This window comes from Balaenoptera ricei, chromosome X (genome assembly GCF_028023285.1).
Source record: "Balaenoptera ricei isolate mBalRic1 chromosome X, mBalRic1.hap2, whole genome shotgun sequence".
Classification (NCBI taxonomy): domain Eukaryota; kingdom Metazoa; phylum Chordata; class Mammalia; order Artiodactyla; family Balaenopteridae; genus Balaenoptera; species Balaenoptera ricei.
This window is the reverse complement of record NC_082660.1, coordinates 12,758,963-12,777,350: the sequence shown is the minus strand read 5'-3', so window position 1 is coordinate 12,777,350 and position 18,388 is coordinate 12,758,963. Positions and strand designations below refer to the sequence as shown.

The 18,388-nt window shown below is 43.2% G+C and overlaps 1 protein-coding gene across 4 annotated transcripts in view; it reads left to right on the top strand.

Moving 5' to 3' along the window:
• The first annotated feature begins 11,676 nt into the window (after positions 1–11,676).
• The window catches only part of PIR (pirin), a 103,064-nt gene continuing 96,352 nt past the window's right edge, over positions 11,677–18,388 (top strand). For all 4 annotated transcript variants that reach the window (XM_059910564.1, XM_059910565.1, XM_059910566.1 and 1 more), the window contains exons 1-2: positions 11,677–11,992; positions 13,332–13,462. In XM_059910564.1, coding sequence (XP_059766547.1) covers positions 13,361–13,462 — 102 coding nt within the window. In that variant the 5' untranslated portion in view covers positions 11,677–11,992; positions 13,332–13,360. The remainder of the gene's footprint in view (positions 11,993–13,331; positions 13,463–18,388) is intronic.

Genomic DNA, 18,388 nt, shown 5'->3' with positions numbered 1-18,388 from the left:
TATGGTTTATTACAGGATATTGAATATAGTTCCCTGTGCTATACAGTAGGTCCTTGTTGTTTATCTGTCTTATATACAGTAGTGTGTATCTGTTCATCCCAAACTATTTTATCCCTCCCCCCCTTTCCCCTAGGGTAACCATAAGTTTGTTTTCTATGTCTGTGAGTCACAATATCATGGCTTTATTCATTCTACCGTCTTCTCCAGTGCACACTGACTGTATGCAATCTGTAATAAGTCTAATGACTTATTTTAGGCTCAGCTATGGATGGCTGAGAAAATTAATCATCCTTTTGGCATGCATTGACACACTGTATTAGCTTATAAATTGTTGGCTACTTTAACTTATTTGTAAACGTCTGTGTTGTGATGAAATCCTGGGTGGGCAGAGGATGGTGAAGCCACTGACTTTCACAGAGGTATTCTTTTGAGTGGACACAGGATGAGCATCATTTCTTTTTTTTTTTTTTAACATCTTTATTGGAGTATAATTGCTTTACAATGGTGTGTTAGTTTCTGCTTTATAACAAAGTGAATCAGTTATACATATACATATGTTCCCATATCTCTTCCCTCTTGCTGAGCATCATTTCTATTCATTCATTCAGTCTTACTGAGAACCTACCATCTACCAAGCATTCTGTTAGGAGGTCTAGAGACACAGCAGTAAACAGAACGGCGGCAGCCCACATCTTCAGGAGGCTTATGTCCAGTGGAGGAAGGACTACAAGTAAAGATTTAATTACAGTAGAGTGTCTGAAAAATAAATATTTCTATTTGAAACTGGAATTTGGGGAACGACAGAGTCCTTCAGAACAATTCAAAAGAGGAGAAATTACACCCTGATAGCAAATAAATCACTGGTGGATTCCACATAGGTCTCCATCCTCTAGGAATCAAGTAGGCAGTCATTCGAGAAATTGATGGTGAAGCAGAGTGACAGTGGCAAAGCAACTTGGCCAAATAAATTAATTCTACACTCTGCTAATTCACTACCTTTCCCACATGGCGATTTGTAGTTACTCTGCTGTTTAAACATGGTAGCATGGCTGAAGATCAATTCTAGAATAAAAAGTCAGTTTAGGGGAGGAGAGGAGGACGTGGCAGAACGCTGAAAACACCTAGGCACAATCTTGGGATTCTCATCCCTTCTTGGGGCTTGAAACACTCAAGGGCAGCTGGGAGGAGTGGTTTCCTCTGAGTCAAAATGTCCCAGATTTATGTATTTATTGTATTCATTCACTTCCTCTGCGACTTCTCCGGAACTTTTCTTGGGCTCTGTATTTTCCATGTCTTCAGTCCAATTCTAACTTGTTGTGGCAACCTGCTATTTCCATTATGTGATTTAATTTGCTTGAATTATGGTCTGCGTTGTCACCTCTACCCAGGGAGACCCATTGGAATTTTCTCTGAGCTTCTCTGCATGAGCTTTCAGCACGCAACAAGTTTGTGCAGGGCTGCAGCATGGGGTGATTTGGCTTCACGATGTAAACAAGCTTGTTCAGTTTGGAGCAGTAGTGCTTACATTTTTAGAACAAGAAAGAACCTGATAGGATCCATTGTGTGTGTGTGTGTGTGTGTGTGTGTGTGTGTGTGTGTGTGTGTGTGTGAGAGAGAGAGAGAGAGAGAGAGAGGGAGAGGGAGAGGGAGGGAGAGAGAATGTGTCTGTCTGTGTTTCTTCTGGCTTCGAGTGACGTCTATTTTTCTCTTACTTTAAAATATTCATTTGACTCATGGCTTTAAACACCATCTATATACTTATGGTTCCAAATTTCAGCCAGGTCCTCTCCCCTGAATTCCTGACTTGTATTCGACTGTCAGTTTGTCCATCTATACTTGGAATATCTAATAACCATGCCAAACGTAACATGTCCAAAGGTGACCTCCCGACTAACCCCACAAACCAGCTCCTCCTACAGGCTTTCCTTCTCAGCGAAGAGCAAATGTAGCCTTCCAGTTGCTCAGGCCAAAGAATGTGGACTCACCCTTGACTTTTACCCTTCTTTCACACCCAGCATCTGATCCATCACGAAATATGGTTAGCCATATTGTCAAACTATATCCCAAATTTGGCCACTTTTCACCACCTCTACTGCTACCTACTGGTCTAAGTTGCCACCATCCGTCATCTGGAATATTGTGCTCGCCTCCTGCCTGCTCTTCCTGCTTCCACACTTGCCGCCTGCTGTCTGTTCTCCACTGACTAGCCAGAATGATGCTTTCACGTGTAAGTCAAAGCTGGCCACTCCTCCCGTCTGAACTCTCCAATGGTTCCCCCTCTTCTGGTCCCCTAGTACTGTCTCTAACATCATCTTATGATTCTTCTACCTCACATTGCCACTCCTACAATATTCTGAGCACCACCTGCCCCAGGGCCTTTGCCCAGGCTGTTTCCTTTACTTGGCAAACCATCACAGACATCTGACTGGTTTGTTTCCTCATCTCCAGGCTCTGCTTCAAATGGCATCTTCCTAATGAGCCCTACCTAGACCATCTTGTTACTACCACACCTTGCTCCACCCAGCACTCCCAATCTCCCTTACTCTGCTCTACTTTTTCTTTTTTTCATAGCACCTAACACCTTAAAACTGACTACATAATTTAGTTATTTATTACCTTTAATATCTGTCTCTCCTCCCTGAGGGGTAAGCCCACAAGGGCTCTGATAGCTTCTCTCTGCAGCCTGAGCTTTTTTCATGGGGATCTCTTCACTGGGGGCGTCACTCCGTCACCTCCTGCTCTCGTGTCTCCTGGTGCTGAAATAATCTCCTTGGAGGTTGGGATCTGATGTGAATAGTTTACACTTACTGGAATCAAAGATGAATGTGTCATCTCTCCTAAGGATGCTTGCATATTAAACCTCAGGTTCAATGGTGGAACCTGAGGTTTTGCTTCATGAAAGGAGATTGTGAGTGGAGGGTGAGGGTGGACACAGAAAGGTTTGTTTTTTGTTTGTTTGTTTGTTTTTCTTTTTTCTTTTTTTTTTTGGCCATGCTGCACGGCTTATGGGATCTTAGTTCCCTGACCAGGGATCAGACCTTGGCCCTTGGCCGTGAGGGACCGCCAGGGAATTCCCTGTTGTGTGGTTTTGTTGTGCCCTTTCCCGACATCCATGAAATCTTTACACAGACTGTTGGCATTTTATCAATTTCACTCCTGTTTTCTAGTGGAAGGTAAGGATTTGAGGTCTAGATGGGGTTGGCAAACTACTTCCACCACCTGTTTTGGGAAATAAGATTTATTGGAGTGCAGCCACGGTCATCCGTTCACATATTGGGTGAGGCTGCCCTCCTTCTCCAGCAGCAGAGTTGAGTCGTTGCGACAGAGGCCATATGCCCACAAAGTCTCAAATATTTACTGTCTGGCCTACATAGAAAAAATTTGCCAACTCACGCTCTAGAAGAATCCTGCCAGCTGTGGAAGTGACCTAGTAGCTTGGAATTTAGCTCAACAACTCAATTCAGTAGATCTTCACTGAACTGTATTGTGTACAAGGTGCCAGTTGGAAGCAAAGGAAGTAGGCAAAGGGGAGATCTTGATGGAGCCCTTCCAGCTACGATTCCCACTTCGATTCAAATGATTTTTTCCCAAAACTTTATTATGAATAATTTCAAAATACAGAAAAGTTTTTAAAAAGTATGGTGAACACCCAAACAGCACTAGATTCTACAATTACATTTTATTATATCTGCTTTGTCATCTATCTGTTTATCCACCCTCTATCCATCCATCAGTCCCCCTTATTGGTATTACTACTATTACTGTTATTATTTGCTGCATTCAAAGTAAGTCACAGACATCAGTGGACTTCATACGTGAACACCTCAGAGTACATGACATCAACTGGAGGATAATTCAAATTAGCCTTTTATTTTTAGTTATTTTCTTTTTATTGGAGTATAATTGCTTTACAATGTTTTGTTAGTTTCTGCCACACAGCGAAGTGAATCAGCCATACGCATACACACGTCCCCTCCCTCTTGGACCTCCCTCCCACCCCACACCCCATCCCACCCATCTAGGCCATCACAGAGCACCGAGCTGAGCGCCCTGTGCTATACAGCAGGTTCCCACTAGCTAGCTATTTTACACATGGTAATGTATTTATGTCAAACCTAATTTCCCAATTCATCCCACCCTCCCCTTCCCACCCTGTGTCCATACGTCTGTTCTCTACGTCTGCCTTTCTATTCCTACCCTGCAAATAGGTTCATCTGTGACATTTTTCTAGATTCCACATATATGCGTTAATATACGATATTTGTCTTTTAGCCTTTTAATTTAACTCCAACCCTGTGATCTTGAAAGCAGCCTTCATTTGGCCAGAAGACACAGTCTTGCACAAGCTGAAAACTGAGAAAGGTTATCAGGATAACTGAGGTAAGTATCATTCACCTACATTTCTCCATTTCCCTGGTTCAGAGATGAATCGGCCTTTCAGGGCTGAGCATGTTTTGCATGTGATGAATTCTAGGAAAGTTCTGTGGCTCAAAAGAGAGGGTCATAAGCTATTCTTTTCTGGCACGCTGCCAAAAACCCATGGGAAAGACAATTACGTGTTTCATGCACTGGTTGATCACATGTAGCCTCTGGGTCAGAACCCTGGCCGATGGACCAGACCACATCCATGCAGATTGCTCTCACGAGGGTGGAAACAGGAGTCACGTATACACATCTTTTCTGGATATTTTTGGATGTCCTCGACCACAAGCACATTAATGCCCTTCATAAATGAATGTTTACAAAATAATCAGTCCCTTACTTGGAGACATTTCCTGGGTCCAGAGAGTCTGAATCCCTAATATGGAATATTCTAAAGATATTTGTCATTTAATGAACAGCAGTTACCATGCCCTGGGAGGCAAATTACCGAAACCTGATCAATCTGCAAGAAAGATTTTTTGAGTTGACTGCTTGAAGGAGAAAAAAAATTGCAAATGATGAAATGTATAAGATGTCCATATATTTCTATAAAGTATATTTTTGAGAAGAAAGTCAGTCAGTCATCCAGGAGAAGAAAATAAAATTTTGGAATGAGAAAGGAAAACAGGTCACATAAAATATGTTGATAACATGAGTGTCTTCAAGGATAACGGTGTTACTGGGAATCACTGAGCGATTGATGGCGTATCTACACGCTCATATATCCAGCTGCCTATTTAGCATCTCCAACTGGATGGCAAATGACAGTGTGAAAAGCGCTCAAATCTCCATGTATGAAGTCACATTTCTCATCTCAAAAGCCAGCCTTGTTACAGTGAAACATTACATGCTGCATATTCCCTTTGTAAAAATTTGCCCCCCACCTTTGTTTTTCCTCATTTTAAGTCTTCTAGCTTTTCAGGTCTGCTCTTTTTTTCCCTTTTTTTCTGCAGCAGCCCACAAACAGACTTCCCTGCCTTACCCTGACAATGCACGCCCTTGGACTTAGCTTCTCCCCATGACTGGCTTCCCAAAGTCAAGAAGGAAGGGAAGCTCTTCTGCCTGTTTCAGTTTCAGAGGTGGAGGGGATTCTGAGTCCCAGGGAAGGCTCTGAAAAGGTGATAAACTGAAAGCATCCTCAAGAGTATGGCAAGTCCAATATAGAAGTGGGTAAAAATGCACAGCGATGCCATTCTCTCCTGTTTTCTTGTATTAGGAAGCTGTCCTTCTAAATGCTACATGTAACAGAGGAAACTTTCAGGACACCTGTGCTTCAGAGGTTACTGCTCTGGCCAGTGGGATGCAACATTTCATCTCTCAAGTCTAGTTTAATAAATTTTTATCTTACTGGATGGCTGCTTGCCTTGGTACTAACATTTAAATGAACAGATCCGCTTTCTGAAAGGGTAAAAATTTTTTTTAACATCTTTATTGGAGTATAATTGCTTTACAATGTCGTGTTAGTCTCTGCTTTATAACAGAGTGGATCAGCTCTACATATACATATATCCACATATCTCTTCCCTCTTGTGTCTCGCTCCCTCCCACCCTCCCTATCCCACCCCTCTAGGTGGTCACAAAGCACCGAGCTGATCTCCCTGTGCTATGCGGCTGCTTCCCACTAGCTTATCTATTTTACATTTGGTAGTGTGTATATGTCCATGCCACTCTCTCACTTCGTCCCAGCTTACCCTTCCCCCTCCCCGTGTCCTCAAGCCCATTCTCTATGTCTGAGTCTTTATTCCTGTCCTGCCCCTAGGTTCTTCAAACTTTTTTTTTTCTTTAGATTCCAAATATTTGTGTTAGCATAAGATATTTGTTTTTCTCTTTCTGACTTACTTCACTCTGTATGACAGACTCTAGGTCCATGCACCTCACTACATATAACTCAATTTCGTTTCTTTTTATGGCTGAGTAATATTCCATTGTATATATGTGCCACATCTTCTTTATCCATTCATCTGTCGATGGACACTTAGGTTGCTTCCATATCCTGGCTATTGTAAATAGTGCTGCAGTTAACACTGTGGTGCATGACCCTTTTTGAATTATGGTTTTCTCAGGGTATATGCCCAGTAGTGGGATTGCTGGGTCGTATGGTAGTTCTATTTTTAGTATTTTAAGGAGCCTCCATACTGTTCTCCATAGTGGCTGTATCAATTTACATTCCCACCAACAGTGCAAGAGGGTTCCCTTTTCTCCACACCCTCTCCAGCATTTATTGTTTGTAGATTTTTTGATGATGGCCATTCTGACTGGTGTGAGATGATACCTCATTGTAGTTTTGATTTGCATTTCTCTAATGATTAGTGATGTTGAGCATCCTTTCACGTGTTTGTTGGCAATCTGTATATCTTCTTTGGAGAAATGTCTGTTGAGGTCTTCTGCCCATTTTTGGATTGGGTTGTTTGTTTTTTTGAAATTGAGCTGCATGAGCTGCTTGTAAATTTTGGAGGTTAATCCTTTGTCAGTTGCTTCATTTGCAAATATTTTCTCCCATTCTGAGGGTTGTCTTTTCGTCTTGTTTATGGTTTCCTTTGCTGTGCAAAAGCTTTTAAGTTTCATTAGGTCCCATTTGTTTATTTTTGTTTTTATTTCCATTTCTCTAGGAGGTGGGTCAAAAAGGATCTTGCTGTGATTTATGTCATGGAGTGTTCTGCCTATGTTTTCCTCTAAGAGTTTGATAGTGTCTGGCCTTACATTTGGGTCTTTAATCCACTTTGAGTTTATTTTTGTGTATGGTGTTAGGTAGTGTTCTAATTTCATTCTTTTACATATAGCTGTCCAGTTTTCCCAGCACCACTTATTGAAGAGGCTGTCTTTTCTCCATTGTATGTTCTTGCCTCCTTTGTCATAAATTAGGTGCCCATATGTGCATGGGTTTATCTCTGGGCTTTCTATCCTGTACCATTGATCTATATTTCTGTTTTTGTGCCAGTACCATACTGTCTTGATTACTGTAGCTTTGTAGTATAGTCTGAAGTCAAGGAACCTGACTCCTCCAGCTACGTTTTTCTTTCTCAAGATTGCTTTGGCTATTCAGGGTCTTCTGTGTTTCCATACAAATTGTGAAATTTTTTGTTCTAGTTCTGTGAAAAATGCCTTTGGTAGTTTGATAGGGATTGCACTGAATCTGTAGATTGCTTTGGGTAGTATAGTCATTTTCACAATGTTGATTCTTCCAATCCAAGAACATGGTATATCTCTCCGCTTGTATCATCTTTAATTTCTTTCATCAGTGTCTTATAGTTTTCTGCATACAGGTGTTTTGTCTCCTTAGGTAGGTTTATTCCTAGGTATTTTATTCTTTTTGTTGCAGTGGTAAATGGGAGTGTTTCCTTAATTTCTCTTTCAGATTTTTCATCATTAGTATATAGGAATGCAAGAGATTTCTGTGCATTAATTTTGTATCCTGCTACTTTACCAAATTCATTGATTAGCTCTAGTACTTTTCTGATAGCATCTTTAGGATTCTCTATGTATAGTATCATGTCATCTGCAAACAGTGACAGCTTTACTTCTTGTTTTCTGATTTAGATTCCTTTTATTTCTTTTTCTTCTCTGATTGCTGTGGCTAAAACTTCCAAAACTATGTTGAATAATAGTGGTGAGAGTGGACATCCTTGTCTTGTTCCTGATCTTAGAGGAAATGCTTTCAGTTTTTCACCGTTGAGAATGATGTTTGCTGTGGGTTTGTCGTATATGGCCTTTATTATGTTGAGGTAGGTTCCCTCTATGCCCACTTTCTGGAGCGTTTTTATCATAAATGGGTGTTGAATTTTGTCAAAAGCTTTCTCTGCATCTATTGAGATGATCATATGGTTTTTATTCTTCGATTTGTTAATATGGTTTACCACATTGATTGATTTACGTATACTGAAGAATCCTTGCATCCCTGGGATAAATCCCACTTGATCATGGTGTATGATCCTTTCAATGTGCTGTTGGATTCTGTTTGCTAGTATTTTGTTGAGGATTTTTGCATCTATGTTCATCAGTGATATTGGCCTGTAGTTTTCTTTCTTTGTGACATCTTTGTCTGGTTTTGGTATCAGGGTGATGGTGGCCTCGTAGAATGAGTTGGGGAGTGTTCCTCCCTCTGCAATATTTTGGAAGAGTTTGAGAAGGATAGGTGTTAGCTCTTCTCTAAATGTTTGATAGAATTCGCCTGTGAAGCCATCTGGTCCTGGGCTTTTGTTTGTTGGAAGATTTTTAATCACAGTTTCAATTTCAGTGCTTGTGATTGGTCTGTTTATATTTTCTATTTCTTCCTGGTTCGGTCTCGGAAGGTTGTGGTTTTCTAAGAATTTGTCCATTTCTTCCAAGTTGTCCATTTTATTGTCATATAGTTGCTTGTGGTAATCTCTCATGATCCTTTGTATTTCTGCAGTGTCAGTTGTTAACTTCTCCTTTTTCATTTCTAATTCTATTGATTTGAGTCTTCTCCCTTTTTTTCTTGATGAGTCTGGCTAATGGTTTATCAATTTTGTTTATGTTCTCAAAGTAAAAGAGTAAATATTTGTAAGAGTTTTTTTTTTTTAGGCCAAAGAGCTTTGAAAATCCATCTCATCTGTTTTCTTGCATAAAAGCATATTTTCCAGTTATCTATTATCATGAAACAAATGACCTGGAAACTGAGTGGCTTGAAATAACCATGTTTATCTGCTCAAAAGTATGTGGGTCTGGAAGTTGGGAAGCACACAGTTGGGTGTTCATGTCTTAGCCACGTGGCGTCAGCTGGGGCAGCTGGGCCTGGAGGAGCCACTTCCCAGATGGCTTGTTTGTCTGTGTGTCTGGTGCCACAGTGTCCTTGGCCTCTGTCTCCTTCCTCACATGGCGTTTCTTCCTGCAGGACCTCTCCTCCACATGGCGTGGGCTTCTCCCAGAAAGCTGGTCTCAGAGTCCTCACTCTTCCTACCTGGCAGCTGGCTTCCCAAAGGCAGGAAGCAGAAGCTGGCAGGCCATTTCAGAGCCACGCCCAGAAGTGGCACACTGCCCCTTCCACTGTATTCCATCAGTCAGAGCAGCCAAAGGCCCTGCCTAGACTTAAGAGGAAGAGAAGTAAACTCCACTTGTGATGGGGGGAGTGTCAAGGTCACATTGAAGAAGAAGACAAGTGTATATGGGAGATACTGTTGGAGCCATCTTAGGAAAATAGAATCTTCCAAAGGAAGAGAAACGATGACTCTGGTCAACAGTGTGTAGTCGTGATGACTGCCAAGTCAAACTTCTCACCCAGACTTGAGGGAACAGACAGGCAACGCTTCCTAGAGGGAGTGATGTGGAAACTGAGAGCTGAAAGATGAATGGCAGTAGGCCAGATCAAGGAGAAAGAAAGTTCCAGGCAGAGGCACAGCAAGCTGACAGAGTGAATGCACATTCGAGAGCCTAAAGAAGTTGAGCATAATGGAAAGAGGGGCTGCTGTGTGTGTGTCCATCCTCGAGCAAGTGTCAGCATGCTGAGGGCGAGGCTGGGTTAAAGACATCACAGCTCCTTCTCTTGAGGGCAATGAAGGTTTTAGGCGGTTATTCCATTTCCCTGTGACGTGGAGAATGGCTTGGCTATCAGAGAAGATGGATGGTGGCAGTCAAAATGGGAAGCACTGGATATATTGCTACTTAAGAGATAATAGGAGCAGAATCCACAAGATTTCAAGGTGGAATAGTGATAGCTTGAGTTTCAGTCTCAGGCAATTGGCTAAACATTGAACTTTTTGGTAGGGAAGGCAGAAGTATTTACCAAGTTCTGCCAAGTGCCAGACAGAGAGCCCACGCTTCTGTTTTCTTTGGAGACAGCTGCAGTCGTAAGTAGAATGATGATGAGCAACAATATTATTTCATGGCACTTTTAATGTTCACGTGTATTATCTCATTAGCTTTTTAAAAACAATTTATTTAATTAATTTATTTATTTTTGGCCGCATTGGGTCTTTGTTGCTGTGCGCGGGCTTTCTCTATTTGCGGCAAGCGGGGGCTACTCTTCGTTGCGGTGCGCAGGCTTCTCACTGCGGTGGCTTCTCTTGTTGCGGAGCTCAGGCTCTAGGTGCATGGGCCAGTAGTTGTGGCTCGCCGGCTCTAGAGCGCAGGCTCAGCAGTTGTGGCGCACGGACTTAGTTGCTCCGCGGCATGTGGGGTTTTCCTGGACCAGGGCTCGAACCCGTGTCCCCTGCATTGGCAGGCGGATTCTTAACCACTGCGCCACCAGGGGGGACCTCTCATTTAGCTTTGACTCATCGAAGTAAAGTGGGAAGGGGGGACTTGAGCCCCACTGACATATAAGGCATCAGGGGGAAAGTCCTTCTTCCTCTACGGACTGTTGTCTTAAAGCAGGGGTCTGCAAACTAGGCCTGCAGCCAAGTCTGGCCCACTACCTCGTTTTTTTACAGCCTGCGAGCTAACAGTGGTTTTTACACTTGTAAGTACTTAAACTAAAAAACCAAAAGGAGAATAACACTTCATGACAAGTGAAAATTACATGAAATTCAAATGTCAGTAGCCATAATTAAAGTTTTATTGAAACACAGCCACACCCATTTATTTACCTGTTGTCTCTGACTGTTCTGTTGCTACAAAGGCCAACTGGCTTGGTAGCCACAGAGAACACGTGCAAAATCGAAAACATTTACTATTCAGCACTTTCTTTTCTTCTTCAAAACCAGGCAGTGAGCTTTCTGGTGTTTACAGAACAGAAACCCGCGGAGGCTTCTGCAACTCCGCACTCCCCTGGGAACACTCTCCAATTCCCTCACCCCTTTGCAAGGAGAGAGCAGCAAGCAACTTATTTATGTAGCCAACAGTTGTGTAATACTTAGCACCTGCCCAGCTCATTTCATTCTCATCACAGCCCCATCAGGTTGTATTGTATTATCACCATGCCCATTTTACAATGGAGGAACCGGAGGCACAGAGAGGCTGAGCCACCTGCCCAAGGTCACACAGCTAGAAGTGATGGAGGCAGGATTCAAACCCATGCCGCCGAGCTCCTCGGATTGCGTGATCAGCGGACTCCAGGTAGAGACAGGTGTCCTAGAAGGTCCAGTTGGGACCTTCGCCCTGAACAGAACACCTGCCAGGTCCAACTCCCGCTCCCAGGGCCCAGCGCGCAGCTCTAGGGGGCGGGGGGGGGGGTGGGCATCGAGGGCAGGCGGGGGCGGGGGAGCGGCGGGGGGCGGAGCGAGAGGATCCGCGCGGCGGCGGACTGTCAATCAAGGAGTATCGCCCCCGCCCAGGGCCCCAGAGACCCACACACTCCCGCCTTTCGCCTCCCTGCGGCCGCCGGCAGCGAAGTGCTGAGTCACGGTGAGGCAGCTGCGCGGCGCCCTTCGAGCCCACCTTCCCCACGCCTCCCCCGCCGCAAGGGCTGCAGCAGCCGCCCTCACCGGGCGGGACTACAGGGCGCCCGCAGGGCCGGGCGGGTGCCGGCGATCAGTTAGCAGGACCCCGCCCTCTCTGGCCTGCCTCAGACTCCCAGGGGAATCTCCTAGGCAGATGGCCAGAGATGCTTAAATAGTCCTCTGCAGTGGGGTGCAAGTGGCAGACAACTTTTCTTTCTGCAGACCACTGCCATCTGGTAAGTACCTCATCAGTGGTTCACGTGCATAGAATTTAATTGTAGAAGTCTGGAAAGACCCAGAAATAGTCCAAATGGGAGGGGGGGGCGGGGCGTAAAATATCAATACTTTCAAGATGCTTGTAGGTAGGTGATGACAGTTCTGTACAGCGTGGAGGATTGAGCTCATTTCAGGTACCCCACGGCCCAGCACCCAATAAATATTTATTGATTGCCTGCCTCGGGGAGGGCACATGTAGAGTGAGCCTTGCTTGACTGCCTGGAGGGCTTTGCCGCGCACAGCGCTCAGAGGAGCGGCAGCTCACGTTCTTAGGGCGCTGACTACACTCCTTTGCGGTAGGCAGTCTTATTACTCCTATTTCGCAGGTGGAAGAACTGAGGAACAGAGAGGTTTAGCAATTGGCCTCAGGTCAATTGCTAAACAGCTGGTACGTTGGTGAACTTGGGCTGCAGACCCAGGCTGTGTGGCTCCCAGAGTATGCTTCTCGCTGAAGCATCTCTCTTGGTTTGAGTGGGAATCTTTGAAGGAAAGGATTATACGTTTGAAGAAGAGCGTTAGGAGTTGCGGGTATTGTATGCAAGCATTTGAAGTGGAAAGGGGATTGATTATACTTGTTTCGTGATATGCCGTTGAGTAGGCTTTCGACCCACAAAGAGGAAACACTTTTGGATTGGGGCTGTGGTTGGGTGCCGAAATACGGAAAGCACTGTCAAGGGCACCTCCTCCATGAGTTTCCTGTGCTCTACTTCACGTGAAAGCTCCAAGATTTCTTGCTACTTAAGTTGACCCTGAGCTTCAGGGATAGATGGGTCTTTGAATTTGATGACCCTCAAAGATCCCTTTCAGTGTCAAGGTCTTCGGCATGTTCAGGTGAGAGTCCCAGACCTCTTGGTTTTTCTCCGTGTCGCCACACAGATCTCTCTCAGCTCATGGTAGCACCTCCGTCATGGGGCAGCGCGGGGTAGCGGGGAGGTCGAGGGATTTCAATCATGTAAAGCAGATAAAGTGCGCATTAGAGGTCCTTAGTGAATGCCCAACGGAGCTGTTATTACTAACCCTTGTCAAAGGTGGTCGTAGGACTACACCCGATAAACATTGTAAATCATTAGTAGGGTGCTGGGAACCTAGTTAGTACTCCCACGCGTTCACCATCATTATGGTTGATTTAAAGCACCTAGCCCAGGTCTTGTGCAGAGTAAGCAATTTAAAAATTGTAGCTGTTAATACTTGGGGCAGGTGTGAATTTCCTATCCTATATTTTATTATAGTACTTGATTGGTCCCTCCTTGATGATTTCTGTGTTTTGTTGTTCCTCCTCTTGCCCTCCGTCCTCTACAGCTCAGCCTCAGAACACTCTCTTTTTAGCCATGGATATGGCGTGGTCCAAAAAGGTTACCCTCTCACTGCTCAGCCGGGAGCAGTCGGAAGGGGTTGGAGCGCGGGTCCGCAGAAGCATCGGCAGACCTGAGGTACGCTGGCTGGTTGGGTGGCTGTTTCCTGCTTTTTTGCAGAAAGGACTGGTGGGACCCTGAGGATACACTTGGGAAGAGAGGGCGTGAGACAATCGCGAGCTGCCCTGTGGGGTGCCTTAGGAACCAACTCTAAACTTAGCAGTTGGGGTCCTCCCCAGAGCAGCCCCAGTCTCAAGGGAGTTTCTGTAATATAGATCCAGTGGTCCTGAGCTGAAACATCTGTGCCCCTCTCTGCAGACCCACGTCCCATCCTGGGTTTATCTGTTAGCCTCTGTGTGCACATCACCAGACACACCCACCTGATACCCCCGGGTTTACATGCCCACAGGTCAAAGCACCAAGGAGAGACACTGGGACCCCATCCCAAATTCCCAGGAGAGAGAATCCGACTGGCTTGGCTTGGGTCAGGTCTCTACCCTGGACCAGTCAGCCATTGCCAGGGATCTGAATTCTTAGAGAGACCCCTGAGACCCAACTTTATGGACCTCTTGGTGGGAGGTAAGTGGGGGCTTCCCTCAGAGAAGGTGATTGTAGGTGAGGCAGACATCTTTCCACATTAGAGAGCAGTTTTATTTGAAAATTATGGGAGGCATGGGACTTGCGGAAAAGAAAATCTTATACGCGTAGAAAGGTCATCAAATGGCGGTTATAGTCCGAGGAATACAGAGCCCAGCACCAGATTCCAAAAACAGATTTCTTTCTATTGAGGTATAATTGACATATAACTTAGTTTCAGGTGTACAACACAATGATTCAGTATTTGTATATATTGCAAAGTGATCACAAGTCTAGTTAACTTCTGTCATCATACATAATTATTTTTCTTGTGATGAGAACTTTTAAGATCTATTCTCTTAGCAACTTTCAAATATGCAGTACAGTGTTAACTATAGTCACCATGCTGTACATTCCATCCTCATGACTCATTTATTTTGTAAGTTAAAGTTTGTACCTTTTGACCCCCTTCATCCATTTTGCTCACCCCACCCCCACGTCTGGCAACCACCAATCTGTTCTCTGTATCTGTGAGCTTGTTTGTTTTTAGTTTCCACATATGAGTGAGATCATACAGTATTTGTGTTTCCCTCTCTGACTTATTTCATTCAGCAGAATGCCCTCAAGGTCCATCCATGTTGTTGCAAACAGCAAGATTTCATTCTTTTTTGTACTTGAATAATATTCCGTTGTATATTTATACCACATTTTCTTTATCCATTCATCTGTCGGTGGACACCTAGGTTGTTTCTATGTCTTGATTATTGTAAATGATGCTGCAATGAACATGGGGGTGCATACAGCTTGTCAAGTTAGTGTTTTCGTTTTCTTTGGATAAATACCCAGAAGTGGAATTGCTGGATCGTATGGTAGTTATACTTTTAATATTTTGAGGAACTTCCATACTGTTTTCTATAGTGGCTGCACCAATTTACATTCCCACCAACAGTGCACGAGGGTTCCCTTTTCTCCACACACTCACCAACACTGTCATTTCTTGTCTTTTTGATAATAGCCTTCCTAATACATGTGAAGTGACATCTCAGTGTGGTTTTGATTTGCATTTCCCTAATTAGTGATGCTGAACTCATCTTCCAAAAAATATTTTTGAATAAAGGAAGGAGTATATTAGGGAAATGGATTCTTTTTGAAAAGTGAGGCTGGTTTGTTCCTCTTTTTTTTTTTTTTTTTAAATTTATTTATTTATTTATTTATGGCTGTGTTGGGTCTTTGTTTCTGTGCGAGGGCTTTCTCTAGTTGTGGCGAGCGGGGGCCACTCTTCATCGCGGGGCGCGGGCCTCTTCACTATCGTGGCCTCTCTTGTTGCGGAGCACAGGCTCCAGATGCGCAGGCTCAGTAATTGTGGCTCACGGGCTTGGTTGCTCCGCGGCATGTGGGATCTTCCCAGACCAGGGCTCGAACCCGTGTCCCCTGCATTGGCAGGCAGATTCTCAACCACTGCGCCACCAGGGAAGCCCTGTTCCTCTTCTTAAATTCTGCTCTGATATTCTCATACTCTTCCCACCATTAAGTTCCTATTCATCTGAGAACATCTCTTGAGGTCTGTCAAACATTGTTTTTCGAAGGGACACACGCAAACAGGATTATTCTAAGGGCTAAATGCACAGTGGATGTTGGGAAGATGCAGATGGGCGTGGTGTCATTTTATACTAGGCCACATCGCCAACAGGGGAATTGGAATACCCGTCAGTAAACCCATTATTGTGTGTTGAGGGTAGCTAATACTTTAATTACTCCATCTGTCAGAAACACATCTGTTGAGGAGTTCTCAATTTTTCTGGTCTTGTGAACCCCTTTGGAGGTCTGCTGAAAACCATCAGTTCATTCTCAGAATAATGTTTTATCCATTCCTTCTCAGAAAAATGTTTTTTACTTTTATTTATTTATTTTAAAATACATCTTTATTGGAGTATAATTGCTTCACAACACTGTGTTAGTTTCTGTTGCACAACAAAGCGAATCAGCCATATGCATACACATATCCCCTCCCTCTTGAGCCTCCCTCCCATCCTCCCTATCCCACCCCTCTAGGTCATCGCAAAGCACCGAGCCGATCTCCCTGTGCTATGCTGCTGCTTCCCACCAGCCAACTATTTTATATTCGGTAGTGTATATACGTCGATGCTACTCTCACTTCACCCCAGCTTCGCCTTCCCACCCCATGTCATCAAGTCCATTCTCTATGTCTACCTCTTTATTCCTGCCCTGCAACTAGGTTCATCAGTACCATTTTTTTCATTTTTTAGATTCCATATATATGTGTTAGCATATGGTATTTGTTTTGCTGATTTACTTCACTCTGTATGACAGACTCTAGGTCCATCCACCTCACTACAAATAACTCAGTTTCATTTCTTTTAATGGTTGAGTAATATTCCACTGTATATGTGTGCCACATCTTCTTTATCCATTCATCTGTCGATGGACATTTAGGTTGGTTCCATGTCCTGGCTATTGTAAATGGAGCTGCAATGAACATTGTGGTACATGACTCTTTTTGAATTATGGTTTTCTCAGGGTATATGCCCAGTAGTGGGATTGCTGGGTCGTATGGTAGTTCTATTTTTAGTTTTCTAAGGAACCTCCATACTGTTTTCCATAGTGGTTGTATCAATTTACATTCCCACCAACAGTGTAGGAGGGTTCCCTTTTCTCCACACCTTTTCCAGCATTTATTGTTTCTAGCTTTTTTGATAATGGCCATTCTGACCTGCGTGAGGTGATACCTCATTGTAGTTTTGATTTGCATTTCTCTAAAAATTAGCGATGATGAGCAAGCATCTTTTCATGTGCCTCTTGGCCATCTCTAAGTCTTCCTTAGTGAAATGTCTATTTAGGTCTTACACCCATTTTTTAACTGGATTGTTTGTTTTTTTGATACTGAGCTAGCTCCATGAGCTGTTTGTATATTTTGGAGATTAATCCTTTGTTGTTTCATTTGCAAATATTCTCTCCCATTCTGAGGGTTGTCTTTTTGTCTTATGTTTTCCTTTGCTGTGCAAAAGCTTTTAAGTTTAATTACGTCCCATTTGTTTGTTTTTATTTCTGTTACTCTAGGAGGTGGATCAAAAAGGATCTTGCTGTGATTTATGTGAAAGAGTGTTCTTCCTATGTTTTCCTCTAAGAGTTTTATAGTGTCCAGTCTTACATTTAGGTCTCTAATCCATTTTGAGTTTATTTTTGTGTATGGTGTTAGGGAGTGTTCTAATTTCATTCTTTTACATGTAGCTGTCCAGTTTTCCCAGCACCACTTATTGAAGAGACTGTCTTTTCTCCATTGTGTATCCTTGCCTCCTTCATCATAGATTAGTTGACCATAGGTGCGTGGGTTTATCTCTGGGCTTTCTATCTTGTTCCGTTGATCTATATTTCTGTTGTTGTGCCAGTACCATATTGTCTTGATTACTGTAGCTCTGTAGTATAGTCTGAAGTCAGGGAGTCTGATTCCTCCAGCTCTGTTTGTTCCCCTCAAGACTGCTTTGGCTATTTGGGGTCTTTTGTGTCTCCATACAAATTTTAAGATTTTTTGTTCTAGTTCTCTAAAAAATGCCATTGGTAATTTGATAGGGATTGCATTGAATCTGTAGATTGCTTTGGGTAGTGTAGTCATTTTATTATAGTCAACATACAATATTGATTCTTCCAGTCCAGGAACATGGTCTATCTCTCCATCTGTTTATATCATCTTTAATTTCGTTCATCAGTGTCTTATAGTTTTCTGAATACAGGTCTTTTGTCTCCCTAGGGAGGTTTATTCCTAGGTATTTTATTCTTTTTGTTGCAGTGGTAAATGGGAGTGTTTCCTTAATTTCTCTTTCAGGTTTTTCATCATTAGTGTATAGGAATGCAAGAGGTTTCTGTGCTTTAATTTTGTATCCTGCAACTTTACCAAATACATTGATTAGCTCTAGTAGTTTTCTGGTGGCATCTTTAGGATTCTCTATGTATAGTATATCATCTGCAAACAGTGACAGTTTTACTTCTTCTTTTCCAAATTGCATCCCTTTTATTTATTTTTCTTCTCTGATTGCTGTGGCTAGGACTTCCAAAATTGTGTTGAATAATAGTGGTGAGAGTGGACATCCTTGTCTTGTTCCTGATCTTAGAGGAAATGTTTTCAGTTTTTCACCATTGAGAATGATGTTTGCTGTGGGTTTGTCGTATATGGCCTTTATTATGTTGAGGTAGGTTCCCTCTATGCCCACTTTCTGGAGAGTTTTTATCATAAATGGGTGTTGAATTTTGTCAAAAGCTTTTTCTGCATCTATTGAGATGATGATACGGTTTTTATTCTTCAATTTGTTAATATGGTGTATCACATTGATTGATTTGCGTACATTGAAGAATCCTTGCATCCCTGGGATAAATCCCACTTGATCATAGTGTATGATCCTTTTAATGTGTTGT